General features: G+C 37.2%; 1 protein-coding gene across 1 annotated transcript in view; it reads right to left on the reverse strand.

Moving 5' to 3' along the window:
- GREB1L (GREB1 like retinoic acid receptor coactivator) overlaps nucleotides 1–26,389 on the reverse strand; it is a 130,209-nt gene that overhangs the window by 94,820 nt on the left and 9,000 nt on the right. Inside the window, exons 3-5 of the mRNA XM_021686242.1 lie at nucleotides 24,888–25,064; nucleotides 19,022–19,198; nucleotides 16,211–16,333 (exon numbers count right to left, since the gene is read on the reverse strand). Of these exons, the coding sequence (XP_021541917.1) occupies nucleotides 16,211–16,333; nucleotides 19,022–19,198; nucleotides 24,888–25,064 (477 nt within the window). The remainder of the gene's footprint in view (nucleotides 1–16,210; nucleotides 16,334–19,021; nucleotides 19,199–24,887; nucleotides 25,065–26,389) is intronic.

The following is a 26,389-nucleotide window of genomic DNA, read 5'->3' on the forward strand; positions in this document are numbered from 1 at the left end:
CTATGAAGAGTAATTTACAGCATTTATAGGAATTATAAATGAAGACATGTTTGATCCAGAAATTCCTGGGTATTTATGTACATGTGAGAAATAATACACGTGGAGGTTATTCATTGTTGCATTGTTTAAAAACAATATAAATGCCCATCAATAGGGCATAGGGTAAATAAATTATGGCACATGCACACAGTGTGACAGTATACAACAGTAAAACATAATGAGGAAGCTCTTTATTGATTTGGCAAGATTTCTAAGAGATAACTATATGAAAAAGCGAAGTGCAGAAGAGTATGTATAAAATGCTGCCTTTGGAGTAAAAAAAAATGTATAAAAATAAGAATCCACGCTTGTGCCTGCTTGAATAGATATAAAGAAAATTTAGAAAGACACATGAGAAACCAGTGACAGTGATCACCTGTTTGGTGGGGGCATGTAGAAACGAGGGGGAATGGAAAGAGAAACTTCACTGTGTATATACGAATACAGTGCATATTTATGTATGCATGTATATTTTCTAAAATGTAAATGTTTCAAAGCAGTGTAATAAGTGTTTTAAAAATATAGAAAATAGTTATGTGTCTACTGACAACTGGCATCAGAAGTACTTAATTGTACAAAGTGAGCATTTACTTCAGTATTAGATTACACAGTGATTTTATTTATTTATTTTTAAAGATTTTATTTATTTATATGAGACAGAGAGAGAGCACAAGCGGGGAGAAGGATCAGAGGGAGAGGAAGAGGCTCCCCGATGAGCAGAGAGCCTGACGTGGGGCTGGATCCCAGGACCCTGGGATCATGACCTGAGCAGAAGGCAGACGCCCAACGACTGAGCCACCTAGGCGCCCCTATTTTGTAGTTTTACAGTTAAGTCTATGATCCACTTGAGTTATTTTTTCATGTGGTGTGAGATGTAGATTGAAGTTCATGTTTATGCATATGGATATCCAATTGTTCCAGCACTATTTGTTGAGAAGGTTATCCTTTCTTTACTGCACTGCCTTTGCGCCTTTGTTAAATGTACATATATGCATGTGAATTTATTTCTAGACTTTCTATTCTGTTCAACTGATGTATCTGTATGTCTTTACACCAGTACCATGTTGTTTTGATTACTGCAGCTTTAAAATCATTCTTCAAATCAGGTAGTGTTAGTTTCCAATTTTATTCTTCTTCTTCAGAGTTGTTTTGGCTATTTTAAGTCATTTGCATTTCCATATGAATTTTAGAATTAGCTTGTCAACTTCTATCCAAAAAAAGCCTCTGGAGTTTTGGTTTGGATTGTGTTGAATCTACAGGTCAATTTGGAGAGAACTGACATCTTTTTTTTTTTTTTTTTTTTTAGATTATATTTATTTATTTGAGAGAGAGAGCACAAGACAGGGTAGGGTCAGAGGGAGAAGCAGATTCCCTGCCAAGACTGGAGCCCAATGCGGCACTCGATCCCGGGACTCCGGGATCATGACCTGAGCCGAAGGCAGTCGCTTAACTAACTGAGCCACTCAGCGCCCAAGAGAACTGACATCTTAATAATGTTAGTTTTTCAACCCATGAACAAGAGATAGCTCTCCAATTTATTTAGGTCTTCTTTACTTCCTCTCAGCATTATATTCTAGTTTTCAGGCTATAGTTTTTTCACACCTTCCATCAGATTTATCCCTAAATATTTCGTATTTTTATTACATGTAATATTATATGTTTATATGTATTATAAATGGTACTGTTATTTTAAAATTTTTAATTTCTGATAGCTTGTTGTTGCCATATAGAAATATAATTGATATTTGTATATTGATCTTATATCCTGAATGTTGCTAAGCTTACTTATTAGTTCTAATAGCTTTTTTGTAGATTTCACTGAATTTACTACATAGATCACCTGTGGTCTATAAATAAAGACAGTTTTATGTCTTCCTTTCCAATCTGGAGGCCTTTAATTCTTTTTCTTGCCTGACTACACTGCTAGAATCTGCAGCACAATTGGATAGAAGTGGTAAGAGCAGACACACCTGTCTTGTTCTGATCTTAGGTAGGCTCGCTGTGGGGTTTTTGTAGATGTTCATTATCAGGCTGAGGAAATTCCCTTTTTTTTTCTAATTTGTTAAGAGTATCAGGAATAAATATTGGATTTTGTCAATGTTTTTTTCCTGCATCTACTGAGATAATTATATGGTTTTATTTTTTAGTTTGTTAACATAGGAAACATTGATATTCAAATGTTAAACCAACCAAGCATTCCTGGGATAAACTCCACTTAGTCATGATGTATTATCCTTTTAACATATTATTGGATTTAATATACTAAAATTCTATTTAGAAATTTTTTTGTTTATGGGGTGCCTGCATGGATAGGTTAAGCATCAGGCTCTTGATTTTGGCTCAGGTCATGCTCTAAGAGTCATAAGATTGAGCCCCATGTTAAGCTCTGCGCTGGGCGTGGAGCATTTTTAAGATTCTCGCTCTCCCTTTCCCTCTCCCTCTCTGTCTCAAAAGAAATTTTTTTTTATTTATTTCATGAGGACATTGGCTTGAACTTTTCTTATAACGTCTTTGATTTTGGCATCAAAGCAATGCCAACTAGAATGAGTTAGGAAAGTAGTCCATTCTCTTCTATTATTTGGACGAGTTCATGTAGAATTAGCACTATTTCTTGCTTAAATGTTTGGTGGAATCTACCACTGAAGATATTAACCACATTTTTAATGTATTTAAAAGACATAGCACTATTTAGGTTATATATATACATTTTTAAGATTTATTTATTTATTTGAGAGCGGGGAGCAGGGCAGAGGGAGAAAATCTCAAGCAGACTCCCCACTGAGCACGAAGCCTGAGGTGGGGCTCCATCTGACAGCCCCAAGAGATCATGACCTGAGCCAAAACCAAGAGTTGGACTCTTAACCAACTAAGCCGCCCAGGTGCCCCGGTTATCTATTTCTTATTTAAGTTTTTGTAATTTGTCTAAGCTCACAAATTTTTTGGTATAAAATGTTCCTCACATTCTCTTATTATCCTTTTAATATCCTTTTAATATCATTCAAATAGATAATGATGTCACCTCTCTCAGTCCTAATACTAGTAATTTGGATTTTCTCTTTTTTTTTCTAATAGTGTGGATAGAGGTTTATCAATTTTATTGACTTTTTCAAAGAACTAGTTTCTAGTTTTGTTAATTTTTTTCTATTGTTTTTCTGTTTGTTTTTTTTTAATTTCACTGATTGCCACTTTGATCTTTATTATTTCCCTTCTTCTGATTACTTTGGTGTTAATTTTCTTTTTCCTAGTTTCTTAAGGTGGAAGCTGAGCTCATTGATTCAAGATCTTTCTTCTTTTTTTTTTTTTCTTAAAGATTTTTTATTTATTCATTTGAGAAAGACACAGAGTGAGCAAAAGCACGAGGAGCGGGGAGGGTCAAAGGGAGAGGAAGAAGCAGACTCCCTGCTGAGCCTGAGGCAGGGCTGGATCCCAGGACCCCAGGATCATGACCTGAGCCGAAGGCAGGCGTTTAACTGACTGAGCCACCCAGGTGCCCCCAAGATCCTTCTTGTTTTCTAAAGTAGGTTTTAGTGCTATAAATTTCCCTCAAAATACTGCTTTAATGGAATCCCCAAAATTTTATTTGCTTTTGCATTTCCATTCAGTTCAAAATATTGCTATTTTCCTTTCCGGTTTCTCTTTTGATCCATGGATTATTTAGAAGTGTATTATTTAGTTTCCAAATATTTGGAGATTTTCCAGAGATCTTTCAGTTATTGATTTCTTTTTTTTTCATATTTTTTTATTATGTTAATCACCATACATTACATCATTAGTTTTTGATGTAGTGTTCCATGATTCATTGTTTGCGTATAACACCCAGTGCTCCATGCAGTACGTGCCCTCTTTCATACCCATCACAGGCTAACCCATCCAGTTATTGATTTCTAATATAATTACATTTTAGGTAAAGAACATACTTTGTATTATTTGAATCCTTTCAAATGTATTAAGACTTGTTTTATGAGCTTTTGCACAGCAAAGGAAACCATCAACAAAACAAAAGGACAATCTACTAAATAGGAGAAGATATTTGCAAATAATATATCCAATAAGGGGCTAATCTCCAAAATATATAAAGAACTCATACAACTCAACACCAAAAAAACAAACAATCCAATTTAAAAAATGGACAGAGTACCCAAATAGACATTTTTCCAGAGAAAACATACAGATGGCCAACAGACACATGAAAAGATGTTCAACATCACTAATCACCAGGGAAATGCAAATCAAAACCACAACTAGACCTGTCAGCATGGCTAAAATAAAAAAGACAAGTGTTGGTGAGGATGTGCAAAAAAAGAAACCCTCACATTCACTGTTGGTAGGAATGTAAATTGGTGCAGCCACTGTGGAAAACAGTATGAAGGTTCTTCAAAAAATTAAAATTAGAAATACCATATGAGCCAGTAATTCCACTACTGGGTATTTTCTCAAAGAAAATAAAAACACTAATTTTAAAAGATATATGTACCCCTCTGTTTACTGCAGGTTTATTTACAATAGCCAAGATACGGAAGCAACCCAAGTGTCCATCCATAGATGAATGGATAAGGAAGATGTAGTGTGTGTGTGTGTGTGTGTGTGAATACACAATGGAATATTATGCAGCCATAAAACCAATGATATCATGCCATTTAAGACAACGTGGATGGACCTAGAGGGTATTATGCTAAGTGAAATAAGACTGACTGACAAAGACAAATACTATATGATTTCACTCATAAGTGGAATCTGAAAAACAACAACAAAAACAAATGAGTAAACAAAGTAGAATCAGACCTATAAATACAGGAAACAGACTGATGGTTGCCAGAGGAGGTGATGGAGGGCTGGGCAAACTGGGTGAAGAGGAGGCTTCTAGTTATGGAATGAATAAGTCATGGGAATAAAAGGTACAGCATAAAGAATATAGTCAATAATACTATAATAGCAATGTATTAGGACAAATGGTAGCTACACTTGTGGTGAACATAGCATAATGTATACACCTGTTGGATCACTATATTGTATATATTAGCCACTCAAGCTTTTTTTTAATTTTTATTTTTATTTTTTATTTTTTATTTTTTTTTAAAGATTTTATTTATTTATTCATGAGAGACAGAGAGAGAGACAGAGGCAGAGCGGGAAGCAGGCTCCCCGCGGAGCAGGGAGCCCGATGCGGGACTCGATCCCAGGACCCTGTGATCATGACCTGAGCCGAAGGCAGACGCTTAACCGACTGAGCCACCCAGGCGTCCCGCTTTTTTTTTATTTTAAAGATTTTAATTATTTGTTTGACAGAGAGAGAGAGACGGCAAGAGAGGGAACACAAGCAGGGGGAGTGGGAGAGGGAGAAGCAGTAGGTTTATAATTTTCATCAAGTTTGGAAAGTTTGGGCCATTATTTCTTCAAATATTTTTTTGTCTCCCACACCCCCACCTCTTCAGGCACTCCACTTATCAGTATATTAGGTTGGCTGTAGTTGTCCCACAGCTCACTGAGGCTCTTTTTATTTTTTTCCTTCCCATGCTTCATTGTAGTTTCTATTATTATGCCTTCAAGCTACTAATCTTTTCTTCTGCAATGACTGATCAATTGTTAATCCCAATCAGTGTATTTTTCATTACAAACACTGTACTTTTCATCTCTAGAAGTTTGATTTGGATCTTTTTTTTTCATTGATCCTATTTTTATTTTTTTATTACTTATTTATTTTTAAATAATCTCTACACCAAATGTGGGGCTCAAACTCACAATCCCAAGATCAAGAGTTGCATGTTCTTCCAACTGAGCCAGCCAGGTGTCCCTGGATCCTTTTTATATCTTACATGTCTCCTTAACTTTTTGAACATATAGATATAGTCATAATAACTGTTTTGATGTCCTTCTCTGCTAATTCTAACATCTGTGTCAGTTCTTGGTTGGTTTGGTTAATTAGTCTCCTCAGTATTAGCTGTGTTTTCTTGCCTCTTTGCATGCCTGGTAATCTCTGCTTGGATGTCAGGCATTATTAATGTTCTCTTGTTGGATGTCGGATTATTTTTTGTATTCCTATAAATATTCTTGAGCTTGGTCCTGGAACACAGTTAAATTACTTGAAAACCATTTGATCCTTTGGTGTTTTATTTTTTGGTATTTTTAGGCAGGTCTGGAGCAGTATTCAGTCTAGAACGAAGTATTCTCCCTTACTGAGATAAGACCTTCCTAAATACTCTATCCAGTGCCTGATGAACTATCAGGTTTTCCTCTAGCTGGTGGGAACAGTCCCTGTTCCTGGTCCTGTGAGAATGCTGAGCACTGTTTCCTCTCATCCTGTTGGACGGTACTTTTTACCAGCCTTGAGTAGTTTTCTTACATGTATGCATCAGTCAGTGCTGTGTTCAACATTTGAGGGGACTCTCTGCACATTCTGTCTGTTCAGCTCTCTCTTTTCTGGTCCTTGGTCCTATGAACTCTGTCTATTTTGGTGTCCCTGTACTCTCAGGGAGAGTTCCTTCTACGGGGTACTCTCCCACAGTTCCCCTTCCTTGTCTGGAATGGTCTGGAAACTCAAAGCACTGAGCTGAGGTGATGGAAAGACTCACATTATTTGTTTCCCATCTCTCAGGCATCACTGTTTTTTTGTTGTCTGACATAAAGTTTCTTAAAAGTCATTTTTCATGTATTTTTGTTTCTTTGTTTTTCTTAGTTATTTCAGGTAGGAGGGCAAATTCAGTCCCTTTTTACTCATTTTGGCCAGAAGCAAATGTTAAGTTGGTCTGCTATTGATTTTTCAACCTAGGTTCTCCCCCTCTTCTTTTCCTGCACCTTCTGCCCTTAAAATCTGAGACATGAACATTTTACAGAATTCTACATAGAGATCAGTATCATCTTTATATTCCTGATCCTAGTACTCAGTAATTGACCAATAAAATTGTCAGTAGTGAGAAGAGAAAGTTCAAATTCTGGTTCTGTTGCCTTCTAGCTGTATCTTGGACTTGACTATGCTAAGTACTGGCCCTTTTTCCTACACATGCATAGAACGCTGAAGAGAGATCAGGAAAAGCAGATATTTTCTACTGAGCTATAAATTTGGCTTAATCCTGAGAATTTTTAAATGTTTATGAAAAATACAACATAAAAAATTGAAAAATAGAAACAAACATGCTAAAAACCTCACTTCTACAAACCATGGGTTTTTTTTTTCTGTCAGTATATACCCTTCTATGTTTTATCTGCATCATACTTTGAACATGATATAACAAAAATACACTTTAATATTACTTTTTTAAAGATTTTATTTATTTCCTTGAGAGAGAGAGAGAACAAGCAGGGAGGAAGAGCAGAGGGAGAGAGAGAAAGAGAGAAGCAGACTCCCTGCTGAGGAGGGAACCCGATGCGGGGCTCAATTTCAGGACCTGGAGATCGTCACCTGAGCCGAAGGCAGTCACTTAACTGACTGAGCCACCCAGGCACCTCCTTACGTTTTTTACTTAATATGATTACATTCTATATGGCTGCATAGTGCCATAATTATCTTTTTTTAACATCTTTGTCATGCAAGCATGCTATGATTTATTCAGTTGTTTCTCTACTAAGGTAACTTCTCCTTTTTTAGTTAATATAAAGAATAACTTCAGTGACTATCTTGACTTTCCTTTTAGGTTATTTTCTTGGCTAATCACCTAAAGTGAGATTACTAGAGTAAAGGATATAGTTTTAATGTTCTTGTTACATATTACCAAATAGTTTCTTGAAAGATTGTGCCACTGTTCACCTCTACCAGCCTGGCTGAGAGTGTCAGTCTTAACATATCCTTGTTGGCAAGGATATTATCACTTAAAATGAAATGTTGTGGCTAACATAATTAGTGAAAATTACTTTTCATTTTTATTACTTAGTTTCTTCATTTCTACAAAGTGGGCCATATTCCTTATACCTGCTAAATAGTGGCTTTTTTTTTTTCTGTAGGGGAGGAAGAGAGGTCTCACAAACATTTGTGGCCCTGCCTTGGAAGGGTATAATCACTGGTTTTCTTTTCCCTCCCTCCCCTGCATTCATTCATCAAATGTTTATTGAGCCTTTTCAGCAGGCCAGGTACTATGCTAGGCTCTGGGGACAGAATTTGGAGAAGGCGGCAAAGCCACAACCCCTGCCCAAGACAGAGCCTACATTCTCTATGTCTGATTGGTAGTAGGCAAATCTGCTGGCCAGTGTTCCCACCACATTTGGAAAAAGCAGACTTTGTTTCGGCAAAGCATTAACTTGAATATTTACAAGGAACTAAGTTTAGAAAAACCTGCCAGAGGAACTTTTGATTATACTGAACTCAAGGAAGTTCAACAGCTAAAGAAAGACAAATCTAAAGGGGAAAGGGACAAACATAGCTACATTTTAGGGACAGTTAGATGATACATTCTAATAGAAACTGCTTTCTAAATGGCTGTCACCAGGGACAAAGAAGTTTTACTGGGAGAGAAAGGAGGGGAATGGAGACAAAATAAGAAAACTATGTGAGCAAGGCAGGCATCATGAAGTATTATGATGGCAGCATGAGAGCTCTGAACTCTTAGAAAGCAAAGGAAAGGAGGCAAAGAGTTTGCAGGCAAGGAAAAAAGATTGAGCATGTAGAGATTTTTATTAGGGTTAGTTCTGCCTCCTCCCCTCCTGGAGACCAAAGTCAGCTGTGAGGCTCCACACTCTAGCTCTACCACTATAGCAGTAACTCACCACAGCAGGAAACATAAAAACTCAAAAGAATGAAGATACTATTATTTATTACACCATAGTATCCCTGGCCTGTACCACCTACTCTCAAAGTGTGAGGACTGCATACATTACATGTGTGTAGTCTGAGTGGATAAATCCACCTTTTTTCCCTATTGAGATCAAAATACAAAAAAGACTATGTGAAATATTTATGTATTGTTTAAGGAATAATTACAAAGCAAATACCTATGCAACCAACCACCATCCAAGTCAAGGAAAATGACAAAATGAAATACTCCCAGCAGCCAGTACCCTCCTTTGTGTTCTTCTCCATCCCTTCACTCTCCCTTCCCTCAGAAGTAAACACTGGGCTATGTATGTATTTTTTTTTTAAAGATTTTTAAAATTTATTTATTTGAAAGAGAGAGATAGTGACAGAGATATCAAAAGAAAGCACAAGCAGGGAGGAGATGGAGAAGCAGGCTCCCCCTGAGCAGGGAACCCGACGTGGGGCTCGATCCCAGAACCCTGGGATCATGAGTCCTGGGATCATGACTGGAGCCGAAGGCAGACACCAACTGAGCCACACAGGAGCCCCCATATTCCTAAAATAATTTAGTTTTGCCTGGTTTTGAACATAATAAAAATGAAATCATAATGGATGAGTTCTTTTGTAAATGGCTTTTTTGCTCAACATGATGTTTCTAAGATTCCTCTATTGTGCTGTATGTAGGTACTGTTCGTTCCCGTTGCCAAACGATATTTTTCTTTTTTTTTTTTTTAAGATTTTATTCATTTATTTGACAGAGAGAGACACAGCCGAGAGAGGGAACACAAGCAGGGGGAGAGGGAGAAGCAGGCTTTTCGCTGAGCAGGGAGCCTGACGCGGGGCTCAATCCCAGGACCCTGGGATCAAGACCTGAGCTGAAGGCAGACGCTTAACGACTGAGCCACCCAGGCACCCCAACGATATTTCATTATATAAATGTATCACAACTTACTTATCCATTCTATTGTTGATGAACATTGAGTTGTGTCCACTTTGAGCCAATTGTGAAGAACACTGCTATGAACAGTCTTGTATGTATCTCTTGGTACACACGTGTAAGTTTATGGGGTAGAATAGCTGAAGCATAGGATATGCACATTTTCTATTTGGCTATGTGTTGCAAATGACCTGCTAAGTGGTGGCATCAATTAACACTCCTACTATCAGCAGTGTTCTTGTTGCTTGAAAACTTTGCCAAGATTTACTACTGTTATACTTCAGCTTATTGTCAATTTGGTGTGTGTTTAACGGTATCTCATTGTATTTTTAAAGTAATTTCCCTATTTACCGAAGTGGTTAATCATCTTTCCATGTAATTTTTGGCCCCTTGTATTTTGTCTCTTGCAAAGTCCTTGCTCATTTTTTCTGTTAATGTGTCTTTTTCTTATTGAAAAAGGCATTCTTTTTCATAGGCATTCTTAATATGCTCTTCCTACTCATTCTTTGTCAGTTTTATGTGTTACACGGCTTCTCCTAGTTTATGACTTGATTTTTCACTCTCTTCATAGTGCCTTTTAATAATCAGAAGGTATAATTTTAGTGTAGTGAAATAGTCTTTTCCTTTATGTACAGTACTTTTTGTCACTACCTTTAAGATATCTACAATATCTAAGATATTCTACAATATCTTCTAAAAGTTTGATAGTTTTGCCTTTCACATTTAGATCTTCCAACTACCTGGAACTGATTTTGTGTAGATTGTGAAATAGGGGTCCAGTTTTGTTTTTTTTTTTCCACATAGGATATCCGATTTCTGAGCACCATTTATTGAAAGAAAATGTCCACTGATCTACAAGTCATCTCTATTAAGGATGAAATACCCATATGTTATGTGAATCTGCTTTTTGGAATTTCTACTCTGTTCTGCAGCTCTGTGTCTACTCCTGTGCCAGGTCCACTCTGTTTTTATTAGTAAAGGTTCATGAGCTTGATGCATTATAGGGCAAGTCCTTTCATATTGTTTTTGGTTCTTTAATACACAAGATTAAGATAGGGCTTATGCTCCTTTAGACCTACCATGGCTCACAGAAATGAAAAGCCCATTTCATGGACAATACTGTCTCCAATAATAGGTCCAATTTCCCCCTTAGGCACAGAAGGCACAATGCCTTGGGTCTATAATATTTTTAGGGGCTCAAGAAAATATTTTAATTTATTTTAAAATCAAAAGAAAACAATGAACTTTTGGGTGAAGAAAGTATTTTAACATATAATACTAAATATTCATTTTTATATCAACACAGTCATAAAACATATTTTTAAGTACTTTTCTAGGGAGAAAGGGTAGGCAAATGTGCCCAGGGCTCATAAAGTGGCCCTGCCTGATAGTGTTCTTAAAAATTATCCTATTAGTAATAAAGGCAGAACTTAGGTAGTACATCTCTATCCTGCCAAATAGGCTAGGGCATAAAAACATGTTTCCTCCTAATGGTAGATGAGCATATCATCTTCATTTGGAAAAATTGTACACACCAGTAAATTAATAATCCCCCAAATGCTAACTTTAAATTTGAATAAAAATGGAATACAAATAATGTTTATTTTCAGGTATTTGCCAGGTACTAGGTGGTACAGGGATAAACAAATGAACAAAGAGCTTCTAGCATATAAGAGAAATACAGACAGTTAACAATTATAATTGGGAGGAATGTCACACAAATAGAAGTATGGTAGCAAGGCTGAGTTAATCCTTAGTTGCAAAATAGGTGTTTTTTTTGGTTTATTGAATGAGGAAACCAAGGCACAGAAGTGATTTATCCTAAGTATCAATGAATATATTCAGATGTAATATTTGAATACCAGAACTTTGACTCCAAACCATGTGCTGTTTACCATTTCACAGTAAAGAGTCAATAAATTAGAGTATTGCACTGAATAAGAAATAGAAATAGAATAGAAACCAAAGGGTTTCTTCTTTCTCTATTTAATCTTTCTTCCCATACCTTTATTTAGGTATATTTTACAAATTGTAACATTTACCCATCTCAAATGTATACGTCAATGATTTTTAGCAACTTACCAAGTGGTGCAACCCCCATGATAAATCAGTTTTAGAACATTTTCATCCCCCCCCATAAGAACCCAAATTTCCATTTTCAGTTAATTTCTATTCCCACCCCCTGGTCTAGGCAACCACTAATCTATTTCCTGTGTCTATAGTTTGCCTTTTCTGGATATTCCATATAAGCAAAATCATACAGTGTAAGGTCTCTTTTGTCTGGTTTCTTTCACTTAGCATAGTGATTTTGAGGTTCATCCATGATTTAGCATGTGTCAGTAGTTTGTTCTTTATTATTGCTGAATGGTATTCCATTATATGGATACATCACATTTTTGTCTATCCATTCATGAGCTGACTGACATTTGGTTGTTTCCAAATTTCAACTATGACCAATAATGCTGCTAAGAACATTTGCATGCAACTTTTTGTGATGACGTGTCTTCACTTTTTAGATATTCAGGTGGAACAGCAGGGTTACATAGTAGTTTATATTTAACTTTTGAGAATCTGCCGAACTGTATTCTAAAGTGGCTGCCACATTCTATGTTCCTACCAGCAATGTACGAGGGTTCCAATTTCTCCACATCCACAGACTTACTGCCATCTGTCTTTTTGATTATAGTCATTCTAGCAGGTGTGAAGTGGTATCTCATTTTGGTTTTGATTTGCATTTCCCTAATGACTAATGATGTTGAACATCTGTTCATGTGCTTATTAGCCATTTGTACATATTCTTTAAAGAAGTGTCTATTCCAAATCCTTTGCCCATATTTTGACTGTATTGTCATCTTATTACTGGGTTGTAAGAGTTCTTTGTAAATTCTGGATACAAATTCTTCATTAAATATGTATTTCACACAATTTTTCCCATTCTGTTACTTGTCTTTTCATTTTCTTGATGTTGTCTTTTTAACTGTAAAAATCCTGAATTTTAATGAGGTCCATTTTATCCATTTTTCCAGAAATAAATCCTTATATTTATAATCAATTGATTTTTTCAAAGATTTTATTTATTTATTTGAGAGAGAGTGAGTGAGAGAGAGGGAGAGAAGGGGAGAAAGAATCTGAAGCAGACTCTGCACTGAACACAGAGTCGGACGCAGTGCTCGATCCCACAGCTTAGATCATGACCTAAGCTGAGACCAGGAGTCGGACACTTAACTGACTGAGCCACCCAGGTGTTCCTATAGTCAACTGATTTTTGACAAATACAATTCACTGACAAAAAGATAGTCAGTTCAAAGATGGTGCAGGAACAACTGGATATCCACATGCAAAAAACGATGAACTTAGATGGTCACCTCACACCATACACAGAAATTAACTCAAAATGGCTCATAGGCTTTAATGTAAGAGATAAAACAATAAAACTTTCAGAAGAAAACAGGAAAGAGAAACTCAAGATCTTTGGTTAGGCAAAGATTTTTTCATCGATTCTTGAATTCTTGTCCTGATCAAACACAATACATGTACATACATGTGTGTTTGTTATGTGGTATGTGTGCATGGTAGGTAACTATATAGCCACCTTTAGTCAAAATGATAAACTATTTTACTGGGACTGTTGACTAAAATTTGAATTATCAATGACATAAATATGTTGAAAACAATATGCAAGGGAAAAGCGGTGAGCCAGCCAGAACAGAAAATCCAGACCTTGGCAGGTAGCATTCAAGACAAAGATGTGTAAATAGTAAATTAATCCCTTCTTCAAATACTATGCAACATGCCTACCTACATTTCAGGCTAAGAAATGTTGATTACAGGAAGTCAGTGATCGCTGATTAAGAAGACAATCTCCTACAGAAGGATGAATCTCTATCAGCTACGGAGATGCTGCATACTCTAATGTTTGCAATGATTTTGTAACACTAACATGAAATTCTTAAAGCCTATTCTTTCAACATGTGTAGGAAGAAAGAAATTATTGTTGAAGACTCATAAAGATAATTCATCAAGAGAAAAGTTTTAGATACAAAGCCTCACTTTAAAGGTACTTTCTTCACAACACGTGCCTTCCTTAATACCCATCACCTGTGTTGTCATGAGCACTGGGTGTAACAGGCAAATAATGAATCGTTGAACACTACATCAAAAACTAATGATGTACTATTGTTGGCTAACTGAACATAATAAAAAATAAAATAAATTTCCATTAAAAAGGGTACTTTCTTCTATTAAATTCTATGGATTGCACTTAAAATTGTCTTTTAAAAAAAGATTTTATTTATTTATTTGACAGAGAGAGAGAGAGCACAAGCAGGGGGAGCGGCAGGCAGAGGGAGAGGGAGAAGCAGGCTCCCCACCAAGCAAGGAGCCCGATGTGGAGCTCGATCCCAGAACCCTGGGATCATGACCAGAGCTGAAGGCAGACACTTAACCGACTGAGCAACCCAGGTATCCCTGTCTCTTTTTTTTTTAAGACTTTATTTATTCATTTTTGAGAGAGAAAGAGAGTGTGTGCACGAGCAGGGAGGGAGGGGGAGAGGGAGAAGCAGACTCCCCGCTGAGCAGGGAGCCCGATGAGGGACTTGATTCCAGAACCCTGGGATCATGACCTGAGCCGAAGGCAGATGCCTAACCGACTGGGTCACCCAGGCACCAGCACTTAAAAATTGTTAATAGCTAATTTCATATTCAAATAACCACTTTCACCTCTACAAGGGATACACAAGAATATGGACATAAATCTTGGCCACCTGCGTTCACTGTGAGTCAGTCAGTGCTTTGTCTGTGTCTTTCCATGGCAATTGATGGAGGCTTTGCTAAAGCCTGAATCTTGATTTCCTCTATTTCAGAGCAATACTGTTTTCAAAATATATTTTCTAATATAATTAAAACTGCATTACTGCTTATTAACATTTTAATATATTTTCATTATTTTCAGGTATAGCTGGTTATTTATATATCTAACTGTCCCTTTTAGGAAAAGTAACATGTTTCATTGTGCTTTTATCCCCTGTACGAGTGGTTTTTAAATCATTGGAGCCATTGGTCAAATGTTGGAACCCTGCCTTCCAGCATCTGACAAGGGTTTTAGAACACAGTAAATGCTTCATATGTTTTGTAATAAAGTAAATATTCACTTTTTATGTAGTTTTAAAATCACATTTCCCTAGCCCCAAGGTCTAATGGAAGAAAATATACAATGAAATCACCCAAATTATTAAACTAATATTCTAGGAGAGACATATAGGTTTATCATTATTGTAATGAAATGTAACTGTAATGAATGCTAATTAATGTTTCAATGCCATGAGCCAAGTGCCAACTTTTTTTTTCTTGAATACCTAGTAACACGATGTTCTCTCATTTTAAAGAGATATGCTCTTTCCTCTTAGATAAGAGCCTCTATCTAAATCTCTCAGACAATTTAAAAATCAGACTTTTAAAATCCCGGATGAAGTAGACTTAGCTGAGTGCAGACACAGCAAGAAGAGCCCCAGATAAAGTTAGCCTTTTTTATCATAGCTATGGTTGCTAACATCTTCTAATAACTACTTATTTCTTGAAAATAAATAGAAACAGTTTATCAGCTCATCAGAATTTTACATGAATCTGAAAGAGGAATGTTAAGTAGTGAAATAAATGAAGACAGCCTTTTTTAACTTGCGGTTAAGAGGACACTGGCAAAGCACATACACTGTGAAGTGTGCATATCAGATAAGTAAAATGGGCACTTTACAAAAAACCAAGTGAACTGAAAAACAATTCACAAATTCTTTTAAAATACTTTCCTTCTTGCCTAAGATATAACCTAGACTGGTTCTAAATAATTTTCTCAAATACTATCTGCAGTGATCTTTTCAGTTACAGCCCCTCCAGCCCTTCAGCCACCTGGAAACATCCAGTCCCACCTGGAGCCTTATCCTGCCCTCAGGGCGTGGACCAGTGCAGTCCTTACACTGGAGGAATTTTTAGAAGCCTTAGACTAGCAACTTATCTGCTCAGTATCAGAGTGGCCATTTTGCTGATGCTACTCTAATACTGTAACCTAGTTTCAGACTAAAATTTTATCTGGTTATTTGTAACCAAGCCTCTATCTTGAACCACTAGAAACTCAATCCTGGATTCTTCCGTTGTGATCCTTAGTCCTACCTTGGGACCTTACTTAGTATCCTAGTTGGGGCAACATTCCCTGTAATGTTCTGTGGGCTTAGTTTAGAGCCCTACCCTGGAACTCTAGTCTTCATGAGTTATGTCCCCAGTATATGCCACCTGATAGCTATGACACAGACCCTCCTCATGTCTGGATTTCTACCTATTGCCCACTGTCAGACTCTTCTAGAGACAGGCCCTGTGCCTGAGCTAAATTTCTTACTCTAATAGTGACGCAGGTAATACCTCTGTTTTAAAATATTTCTATTCAAACCAGTCCACAGTAAGTTTTAAATGTGTCACTAAATATACATTTGCTGCTTGAAATTCCAAAAGAAAATATCCCATACCTGTCTGAATGAATCCTGATTTGTATCCATTAGTTGTGCCATTTTCCGGAGTCACAGTTGATGATACCGAAGAGTTTGGTTTCATAGAGTGGCAAGTAACAGAGGATTGTCGGCTTCTACATTCTGGGAAGGAGTAAGAATCATATTATGGGAGGAGACCAATACTCTGTTAACACAGGTGATGGGAACACAGTCCATAAAATCTCTAAAATAAACTGCTCCTCCTTAAATGGCAACCATGTTCCTTATCAGAGGTCTCCCTCCTCAAATTCTGATTCCAACAGAATGTTCAAGATGGTGAATTCACTTTGTCTTCCTAAGGCCAGATGTCATGTTTAGAAAGAAAAAAAAAAGATCAGACTTTTGTTCTTCACAGATTAGTTACCAGGGGAAAAATTACTCATAACCAATATAATCATGCTAGTTTTGTGGGTAAGACTGAGGCTAAAATATCAGTAATTTATAAAAAAAAAAAACAACAATAAACTTTCAAATGCCAGTTAACCTCCTGTCAGGACCGATTTAAGTGTGGAACAGGAACCTAGAATCCATGTAGACTGTTTTCAACATTCTCACCTCGACTTTAACTTATGTCCAAAAGCTGAAGCAAAGAAAAAAATTTATAGGTAGAAGAGAAAAATTAAAAATGCTCAAATTCTTAATATTCTTACTTTTTTTTTTTAAAGATTTTATTTATTTATGAGAGAGAGAATGAGAGAGAGAGAGAGCATATGAGAGGGGGGAGGGTCAGAGGGAGAAGCAGACTCCCCGCCGAGCAGGGAGCCCGATGCGGGACTCGATCCGGGGACTCCAGGATCATGACCTGAGCTGAAGGCAGTGGCTTAACCAACTGAGCCACCTAGGTGCCCATATTCTTACTTTTTATTAAAGGAAATAGATACATAATATTCAAGGTGATTTCTGATCATGCAACACCAAGCTTCATTTTAGGTAAGCCAATATTAATGGAGTTCTCCTGTAATACTTTCAATAATATTTTGGGGTGCCTGGGTGGCTCAGTCGTTAAGCGTCTGCCTTCGGCTCAGGTCATGATCCTGGGGTCCTGGGATCAAGTCCCGCATCGGGCTCCCTGCTCCGCGGGAAGCCTGTTTCTCCCTCTCCCCCTGCTTGTGATCCTGCTCTCGCTGTGTCTCTCTGTCAAATAAATAAATAAAATCTTTAAAAAAAAAAAAAATTTGAACTGAGTCAGTTAGATAGCAAATACTATGACACCCTGTGGGGCTCTACCTTCCAACTAAATTATACTACATGTTATACTTTATTAGACTTAATTTAAAGGTAGCATGTGAAAAAGAAATATAAATGGTTGCAAATTACAGTTAATTAGAGAGGGTCCTTTAGAGAGTTTCCAAGTTTATCAGATATGTGCAAGGGCTGGAAGCAGTTTTCTATAACCTTCAGTGCTAGGACCTTCCTTGCAGAGTTACTGTACTTTGGCCTAAAAGGATATCTCCACATTATGTGTATTATATGCATATATTTATATTATATATCTGCATATCTGTATATATAGATACATACACATACACAATTCTAATTCTAAAATAGCAACTGCTATAAATGTGAGGCCTCAGATGCCTGGCTGGCTCAGCTGGTAGAGCATGCGACTCTTGCTCTCAGGGTTGTGTGTTCAAGCCCCATGTTGGTTGTAGAGATTACTTAAAAATAAAATCTTTTAGGGGCACCAGGATAGCTCAGTTGGTTAAGCGTCCAACTCTTGACTTCAGTTCAGCTCATGATCTCGGGGTTGTGGGATTGAGCCCCAAGTTGGCTCTGTGCTTAGCGGGGAATCAGCATCTCTCCCTCTGCCTTCCCCCTCCCCCCATCCCACTCACACATGCTCTCTCTTTTAAATAAATAAATAAATCTTTTAAAAAAACTATAAAAAATAAATAAAATCTTAAAAATATTTTTTTTAAATGTGAGGCTTCAAAAGCCACTCAGAATTACTGTACTTGGCTTGGAACATGCAGCCATTTCCTAAGGAATTATATAATGTCATTTCAAATGCAACCAAGTGTAATTACAGTAGAAGACTTAGAGAAAAATCTGCAGTTGTAATTTGGATTTATTGTGCTATTTCTCATAGTCAGGCCAAAATCTTGCTCAGACAACAAATGGAAACATTAAAGACAATTATTACATCACCTTTAATAATATTAGTAATTAAGAAAAATCTCGGCATCTAAGTAACTGTTCAAAAATTAAGGATTAGATATTCCATTGCATTAGAACAATGAATAGAATTTGTGGCAAATCCTATCAATCACATGAAGATGTGAGGTTTCAACTGGATTCAGTTCTATAAATAAGTTAGTTGAGTTCTTCTTAACTTAAAAAAACCCCAAAACTTTGCCAACTTAATAGTGCATTTCCCCAGGTCTTGTGAAGAAAGCATTATTTGTTCTAAAGGATACATAGTTCTAATGAAAACAGAAAACTATATATGCATGAGAATTACCAAAGAACCTAAAGTAGAAAGAGCATCTAACTAGGAAAATGACACTTTGAGGTCCTCTCTAAATGACAGAAGAGCTGGAAAGAGTCTGTCTGCCCTCTACCCTCCCAAGAGACAAAGAGACATGCACTTTTTTAAACCCAGACAGTCTCTATTAAAAATAGGAAGAAGCTAGTCAAATAACCTGTCAGAGAGCTTTACATCTTTGGATAGCCTTCTGAGCTTGGGAGATTTATCTATACTTGAATTCTGAACCCTGTACTGGCCACTTGTTATTACTGTAGCATCCTCATTCCCTTCCCTTCGGTTTTTCTCCCAGAGGTTGGTGCTACCTTTCCAGCAGATAAGAGGTCCCTTCGACAGTACACCCTGGGAGCTTCTGACTAGGTAGTACTTTAAGTGCTTCTGCTTCTTTGGCTGGGTGGTGAGCTTCAAGTTAATATGGTTGGAAAATTCCGTGAAATACCGAAATCCTCTTTCTCCACAGCCGATACAGTTTCCAGAAAACCCTGAAAGAAGGAAAACCAAAGTTACTGGTGAACTTGTAAACTGATAACAATACTTTTACATACAAAAAAGTAGAGAGATATTCAGTCTTTTTGACCCAATAACTTCTTAATTTCAAGTAAAAAAACCCAATTTTTTTAGCAAAGTTATTTATAAAGACACAGTAATTTAAATTCTGCTTTAAAAGGATAATGGTTAAGGAAACAGAGTGGATAGTATCATGTGATAGAATTCATATGGTTGACATAAAAATATCAAAAAGTTTGGTCCTAGAGATGTCCATGATTCCTTTCCCACACAATCCCTTCTTAGAGAATCTGCTGGCCCTGGTTCTCTACCCTACACACCCTGTGGACTTGCCTTCATGGCCACAGCTGATTAGACTGTGCTAATATCTGACCCACTCTGCAACAGTCAGAATCTCCTGGAATTTTAAAATAAATACAAAAAGAATCAGTCAGAGGGTACTAGACCCTGGATTTGTAAGGTCTTATAAAATTGGAACCCAAGTTGGGGGTACGTCCAACCGCCTGTCAGCTAAGGGATGGGAGAGCACAAACTGAGAACCGTGAAGAGGAAGCTGGTCTGCAGATAGGAAAGTGTGGACAGTGATGGGCAAACCCAGATACTGCCAACTTTCCAGTTTCTATGAGATCAGGCTGTACTTTCTCACATGAGTTTGCTGAGAGTCCCATTTCCTCTTTCTTCACCTCCCTGTACTCAAACTAGCTTAGTATTCCTTTAGATCTAACATCCGAACAATTCTCACTCAGATTAATCAAACAAAATAAAACCTTCAGTGACCTGCTTAGAGCAGGGCACACAGAAAGAAGAAATGGAGAGGGCTAAGAGAATGACAGGCCATGCTTTGCTCAATTGGAAATCAACTCCCAATACACAGAGGAAAGTTGCACAGAAAGAGTGTGAGTTCCTCTCGTTGTGACTGATGAGGGCACAACATATGTACTGCTATGTAGTGACTTAAAATAAATTTTTTATTTTAAAATAACTAACTTAAAATAAATTTACTGGAGCACCTGGGTGGGTCAGTCTGTTAAGCATCTGCCTTCAGCTCAGGTCATGATCCCAGAGTCCTGGGATGGAGCCCCGCATCGGGCTCCCTGATCAGCAGCTCTCCATGTGTCCCTCCCCCTGCTCATGCTCTCTCTCTTTCTCTCTCTCAAATAAATAAATAAAAAATCTTTAAAAAATAAAATAAAATAAGTTTACTGATGAAGTGATACTCTCTTTTTAAACCCCAAAACAACCTGTTACATAATTAACAAAGATACAGAAAAAGAGAAGAGAAAGGCCCCAGGATTAAAGACAGAATATTTCACAATGTACCAATCTCAGAATGCTGACAATCAAGTCCAAGCATTTAGGAATGGCAGCCCAATTTATTATTATTTATTCAGCAATTGTTTATTGAGTATCTACCTATATACCAGGCATTGTGCGAAACTGGAAAAACAGAGATAGTTGTAATTTCTGGTCAGTTACATACAATTAGTAATTCTGTGTAATTAGTTTATTACTATTACTTTATAGAATTATAAACATTGATATAATTTCATAAATTATTTAAAATATATTCAGAGATGGTTTGCATTTGAGAGCATTTGGCTATCTGTCCAATACTTTAGAGCTACAGGTCAAAAAAAAAAAAATTGTCAGTGGCCACCTAGTTCACCAAGTTGCCAAGCCATCTAACCATCCATCTCTCCATGCATCCATGCATCTATCCAACAAATCCATCCATCCATCCAACAAATACTTGTACTCTACCATGTGCTAGGCACTGTTTCAGGTACTAGGTTTTCAGCATGGAACAAAGCAGACAAAACGACTGCCTCCATGTAACTTACATTGTGGTATGATCGTCATGCCTTGATGGAAAAGTGTCTGGTTGGCAAGGCGATGTAGCACCCAAATACAGTAAAATGATATAAGAACACTTCAGCAAAAATAATTAAAACAGTGCCCCCCAATAGATCCAAGTAGATCTATTGGATAGATCCAAGTAGTTCATAAAAGATTAGTGTGAGAATTAGAATTAACAAATTATGGAGGTGAGGTTTTGTCTTTTATCTTTTCTTTTGCCTATTCTCTGAGGTGAAAAGCAAGAGAGCATAAGTAGGAAGAAAAGCAAAGCAACTAGATAATCTTCAAAGAACAGAAATGGCACATTAATGATGAGAATTAATAATATTGAAGAGAGAGAATTCTACAGCTCATTTTTAAAACTCTGTATTGTTTCAGTACTAACCTTCATTCAAGAGAGATTTTATCTGCTCAAAGTTCTTGTTGTTATCATCAGAAAAAATAGTGCTTCTTACAGCCAAATTTCCTTTCTAGTTTTTCTGTCAATCAAGTCTTCCAATTGCATGGTAGATTTGGGACACATGAATGAACTGCCAGCTGGATCAATATATATATTGATCCAATATAAATATAGATATATTTTAAAGACTTTATTTATTTATTTGAGAGAGAGAGGGAGAGCACAGAGGGAGAATGAGAGGGAGAAGCAGACTCCTCCTGAGCAGAGAGCCTGATGTGGGACTCGATCCCAGGACTCTGGGATCATGACCTGAGCCGAAGGCAGACGCTTAACTGACTGAGCCACCCAGGCACCCCTGGATCAATATATTTTTTAATCAATTTCCCCACAGTCTTTTGAATCTGCAAAATTTATATAAAAATTTAGACAAATTGATATTGGTGTTCACTGAGATTCTAGTATATTTGAAGCTTAACATTTTTTCCCACTATATTTTAATGCATACTAAAATAATCTATCATCGGGGCGCCTGGGTGGCTCAGATGGTTAAGTGTCTGCCTTCGGCTCAGGTCACGATCCCAGGGCCCTGGGATCGAGTCCCGCATCGGGCTCCCTGCTAGGCGGGGAGCCTGCCTCTCCCTCTGCCGCTGCCTCTCTCTATCTCTCTCTCTGACTCTCATGAATAAATAGATAAAACACTTAAAAAAATAAAATAAAATAAAATAATCTATCATCAGTAAGAATGTTGGATGGATATTAACTTTTAGACAACAGAGATTGAACATATAAAAATCTCAACAATGTACTTATCTAAGAGAAAACTTCAACCATTTTGTTGTATTACACTTTCAAATTGGAAAGTGGTTAGTAAAACATTATGTCCATTCACAAGGCTAGAGAAAGTAAGCAAAATTCCATTTCTATAAGGGTATGAATAAATATGACAGAGTGGAGAATAACTACCATGTAAAGAACAAGTGTTCTGTTCTCGGCACTATGCTTGATGGGTGCCTTATAAACATCACCATTTAATCTTTACAACCCTGCAAGGTAGGCGTCATTGGCCTCTTTCTATAGATGAGGAATCTGAGACCTGACAAGTAGCCTGCTCAAGTTCTGAAAGTACTAAGTGGTAAATCTGGCATTTTAACCTCAGTTCCAACTCCCAATACCCATCGTCCTGGATCTCATATACCTGATTACCTATAATTATGAAATCTATTATTCTGATAGTGTTTGTTGTGTCCTTTCTATGATATATTCTAGGAGGATTCCTCTAGTCATGAAGAATCATTGAATAAGAAGGCATCATGAGAGATTTTTCTGTTTGTGGTCAGAGCCACATATCAATTATTCCATTTGATGACACTACGATGCTTTTATTTTTTTTAAGTTTATTTATTTATTTATTTTTAGTAATCTCCACACCCAACATGGGGCTCAAACACACAACCCTGAGATCAAGAGTTGCATGCTCTTCCAAATGAGCCAGCAAGGCTCCCTGATGCTATGATGTTTTTATTTTTTTATTTTTAAAAGATTTTTATTTATTTATTTGATAGAGAGAGAAACAGCGAGAGAGGGAACACAAGCAGGGAGAGTGGGAGAGGGAGAAGCAGGCTTTCCGCGGAGCAGGGAGCCAGACGTGGGGCTCAATCCCAGGACCCAGGGATCATGACCTGAGCCGAAGGCTGATGCTTAATGACTGAGCCACCCAGGTGCCCTGATATGATGCTTTTAAAATGCTAAAAGGAAGTTTCCTAAAATTATTACAGCACAAGCCAACTAGGTTACTAGTTCTGAACAGCCTACCATGATTTTTGTCACACAGAACATTTGGAACACATAGTGTTGGATAAATGAGTGAACAACTGAAGACTTGGAAACTTCTTTGCTAATGTAGTCCAATGTGTAAACTTTACCATTAGGCTTCCGTGTTAAACCATCTGCTCAAAATCACTAAAAGAAAAGAAAATTAACAACTTTTTATGAAAGCCTTATGGAAATCATCACTTCTTTTCCTATGAACCAAGAGAAGGCTTTGAATTATAACACAAGGAACCTTTATAAAGCATGGGCAGGGTTACTTTCTGACTCAAGATACTGATGTATGTATTTCTAAACTTTCCAATAATACTGTATAACTAGGAAAAATGCATCAAACTAAACAAAAACAGCTTAGAACCAATACAATTCTTGAATTCTTTGCCCTTTCCTCTCTTTTTCATTTTTATTGTTACTTGTGCCAAAAGCATCTATCTGATGGCATCTACAGTTAGAGAAATTCTGAGAAACTCCAGAGAAACACAGCAGTAAAGAAAGCAACAAAGCTCATGTGACATCTTATCTTAATTATTAAAATTAATTAAAAAATAAATCCACTCTATTTCCCATGATGTAAGGAAGCTAGGTTGTGAAAAAAAGCACAGACCCAAACTAACACCAGGCAGTAAAACAATTCTGAGATACAGTTATATATTTTACATCATATATCTATTCCTAGTTATTTTGGTTGAACTCATGCTAAATATAAAATGAGAATCACATCAATCAAGTGTAGTTAGGAATAATGGGTGGTATGGAGAAACTAGCAATAACTTACAAAGTGGATAATCCACAATTGAATAATTGAGAGTTGACTTGACATCAGGTCCAAATCAATGACTCTATAAAGAGTGAATCCTACTTCGCTTCACAAAGTATTATTTTTTTAAAAATATTGTTATTTATTTATTTAAGAGAGAGAGCATGAGAAAGAGACAGCACAAGCAGGGGGGAGGGGCAGAGGCAGAGGGAGAAGCAGACTTTGTGGAGCAGGGAGCCCAACATGGGACTTGATCCCAGGACTCTGGGATCATGACCTGAGCCAAAGGCAGACACTTAACTGACTGAGCCACCCAAGCACCCCCAAAGTATTAATTTTTGATAAATCTCATGCCATCCATTAAGCCTGGTTTAAAAAAGTCTCTTCAAGGTGGGTGTTTTGAGAATGAATAAAAGATAAAAGGTAATTTTTAAGAAGTTACTAAAAGAGGGCGCCTGGGTGGCTCAGTTGGTTAAGCGACTGCCTTCGGCTCAGGTCATGATCCTGGAGTCCCGGGATCGAGTCCCGCATCAGGCTCCCCGCTCGACAGGGAGTCTGCTTCTCCCTCTGACCCTCCTCCCTCTCATGCTCTCTGTCTCTCATTCTCTCTGTCTCAAATAAATAAATAAAATCTTAAAAAAAGAAGATTTAAAAAAAAAAAAAGAAGTTACTAAAAGAAAAAAATGTTTCATACTTGAGTTAAAGTACAGAATTCCCACCTAATTCTGTTATTTTTTAAAAGAAAATTCTGTGATAATTTAAAATAAACTTGTAGTTTAACTCCCTCATCTTAGAAGGAATTTTATAAGTGTGGAATACTCACCTAAAAGTGCATTTTTCCCATGATCATCTGGTAGAAATCGCTTGTCTACAGCACACACTAGGATGTGTTCAGGAAGATTGGGAGACTTGGCCCCCACCAGGAGGAATCCTGCTGGGATGTCAATTTGTTCCATACACAGAGATACCAAACGCAAATCCTTTCCCGCTTGACAAAAACCTAAAAACCGGTAAAAAAGGACACAGTGAAATGTTTGGAAAGGTTCTATCTTCTTATCACCCATTTGGAGAGTGGATTTACCTGTGGGAATCACTATTAAGGACTAAATTTAAAGTCCATATACTTCAACCAGGAGACAAATCTATCATATGTGCCCCTCTGAGGGGAGCCGAAAAGACACAAAAAGGAGGTATTTCTGACGCGTTCAGTCAACATTGATGACTTTTTATATTTTCTGATCCACAAGTAAACAAATGATAAATATACACAGCAAACTTTGAAAAATGTATGTAATTTTTATGTGCATATAATACAGTATTTTTATACTTTCAATGCAAGCTCACTTCTGTAAATGGTGACTGTCATAGAAGAGAGAGGCTTTCCATTTCACACGGGGAGGCTGCACCTCCAAGTTTGGTGGCTCATAAATGAATGGCCAGAACTAGAACCCAGAACTGTGAGGACAATCTTCATGAGCTACAACATGACAACACAGACAAAACCTTACATAACCACTTTATGTACCATAACATATTACACTAATTCATTAGTTCATCATTTATTAAAAATCATTTGCAACAGGTGCTGCCATAGGCCGGGGGATAGAGTTGAACAAATATACCTTCCTTTAAGAGCTCGCATTATAGTTAATTGAAAAAATGTATAAGGAACAAAATGTATAAGGAGCAAAATGTATAGTCACAAAACAATATTAGAGAGGACAGCTATTTTCTGAGGCAAAGCACCCATGTTACATCTTCTGGGAGAAAATCAGTCCTCCCTGAACTCTAATTACATGATTCCTCTTGGAGAATTGTGATATTCTAGACTGACTGGAACTGGCACCTGGTCCAAGCTGGCCACTATAATATCCTGCCTTTCCCACCATAGTTGATTAGTTAGAGGCACCTGACATAAACTAAGCCATTCAAAGCCTTTTCTCTAGGAATTCTGAACATGGAGCCAGAGTGTGGCTTAGTTCGGTCTGTGGCAGCTCAGTTTCTTGCCTTGTGAGAGAAGTCTGTCAGCACTGTCAGCAGACGGGAGGCTCAGGGGGAATATTCTGGCAGCATGTGGGCCCCTGAAGCCCAGTATATGTGCTTTTCCCATGGTTTGACCACGAAACATTTTGCTTAAGAATTCTTTGAATAACTTCTTCATTCTATCTAAAGCTAATCTCAGTTGGGTTGGGGTTCACTTGCAACCAAAAGAGGGTGAATAAAAGTATGATAAATACTATTTCAGAGAGTTGTGGAAGATGAAGCATGGACATATAACTCTCCGCAGACAAACCTGAAGAGACCATCATTATTGCCCAATACAAA

Source organism: Neomonachus schauinslandi, chromosome 14 (assembly GCF_002201575.2).
Source record: "Neomonachus schauinslandi chromosome 14, ASM220157v2, whole genome shotgun sequence".
Classification (NCBI taxonomy): domain Eukaryota; kingdom Metazoa; phylum Chordata; class Mammalia; order Carnivora; family Phocidae; genus Neomonachus; species Neomonachus schauinslandi.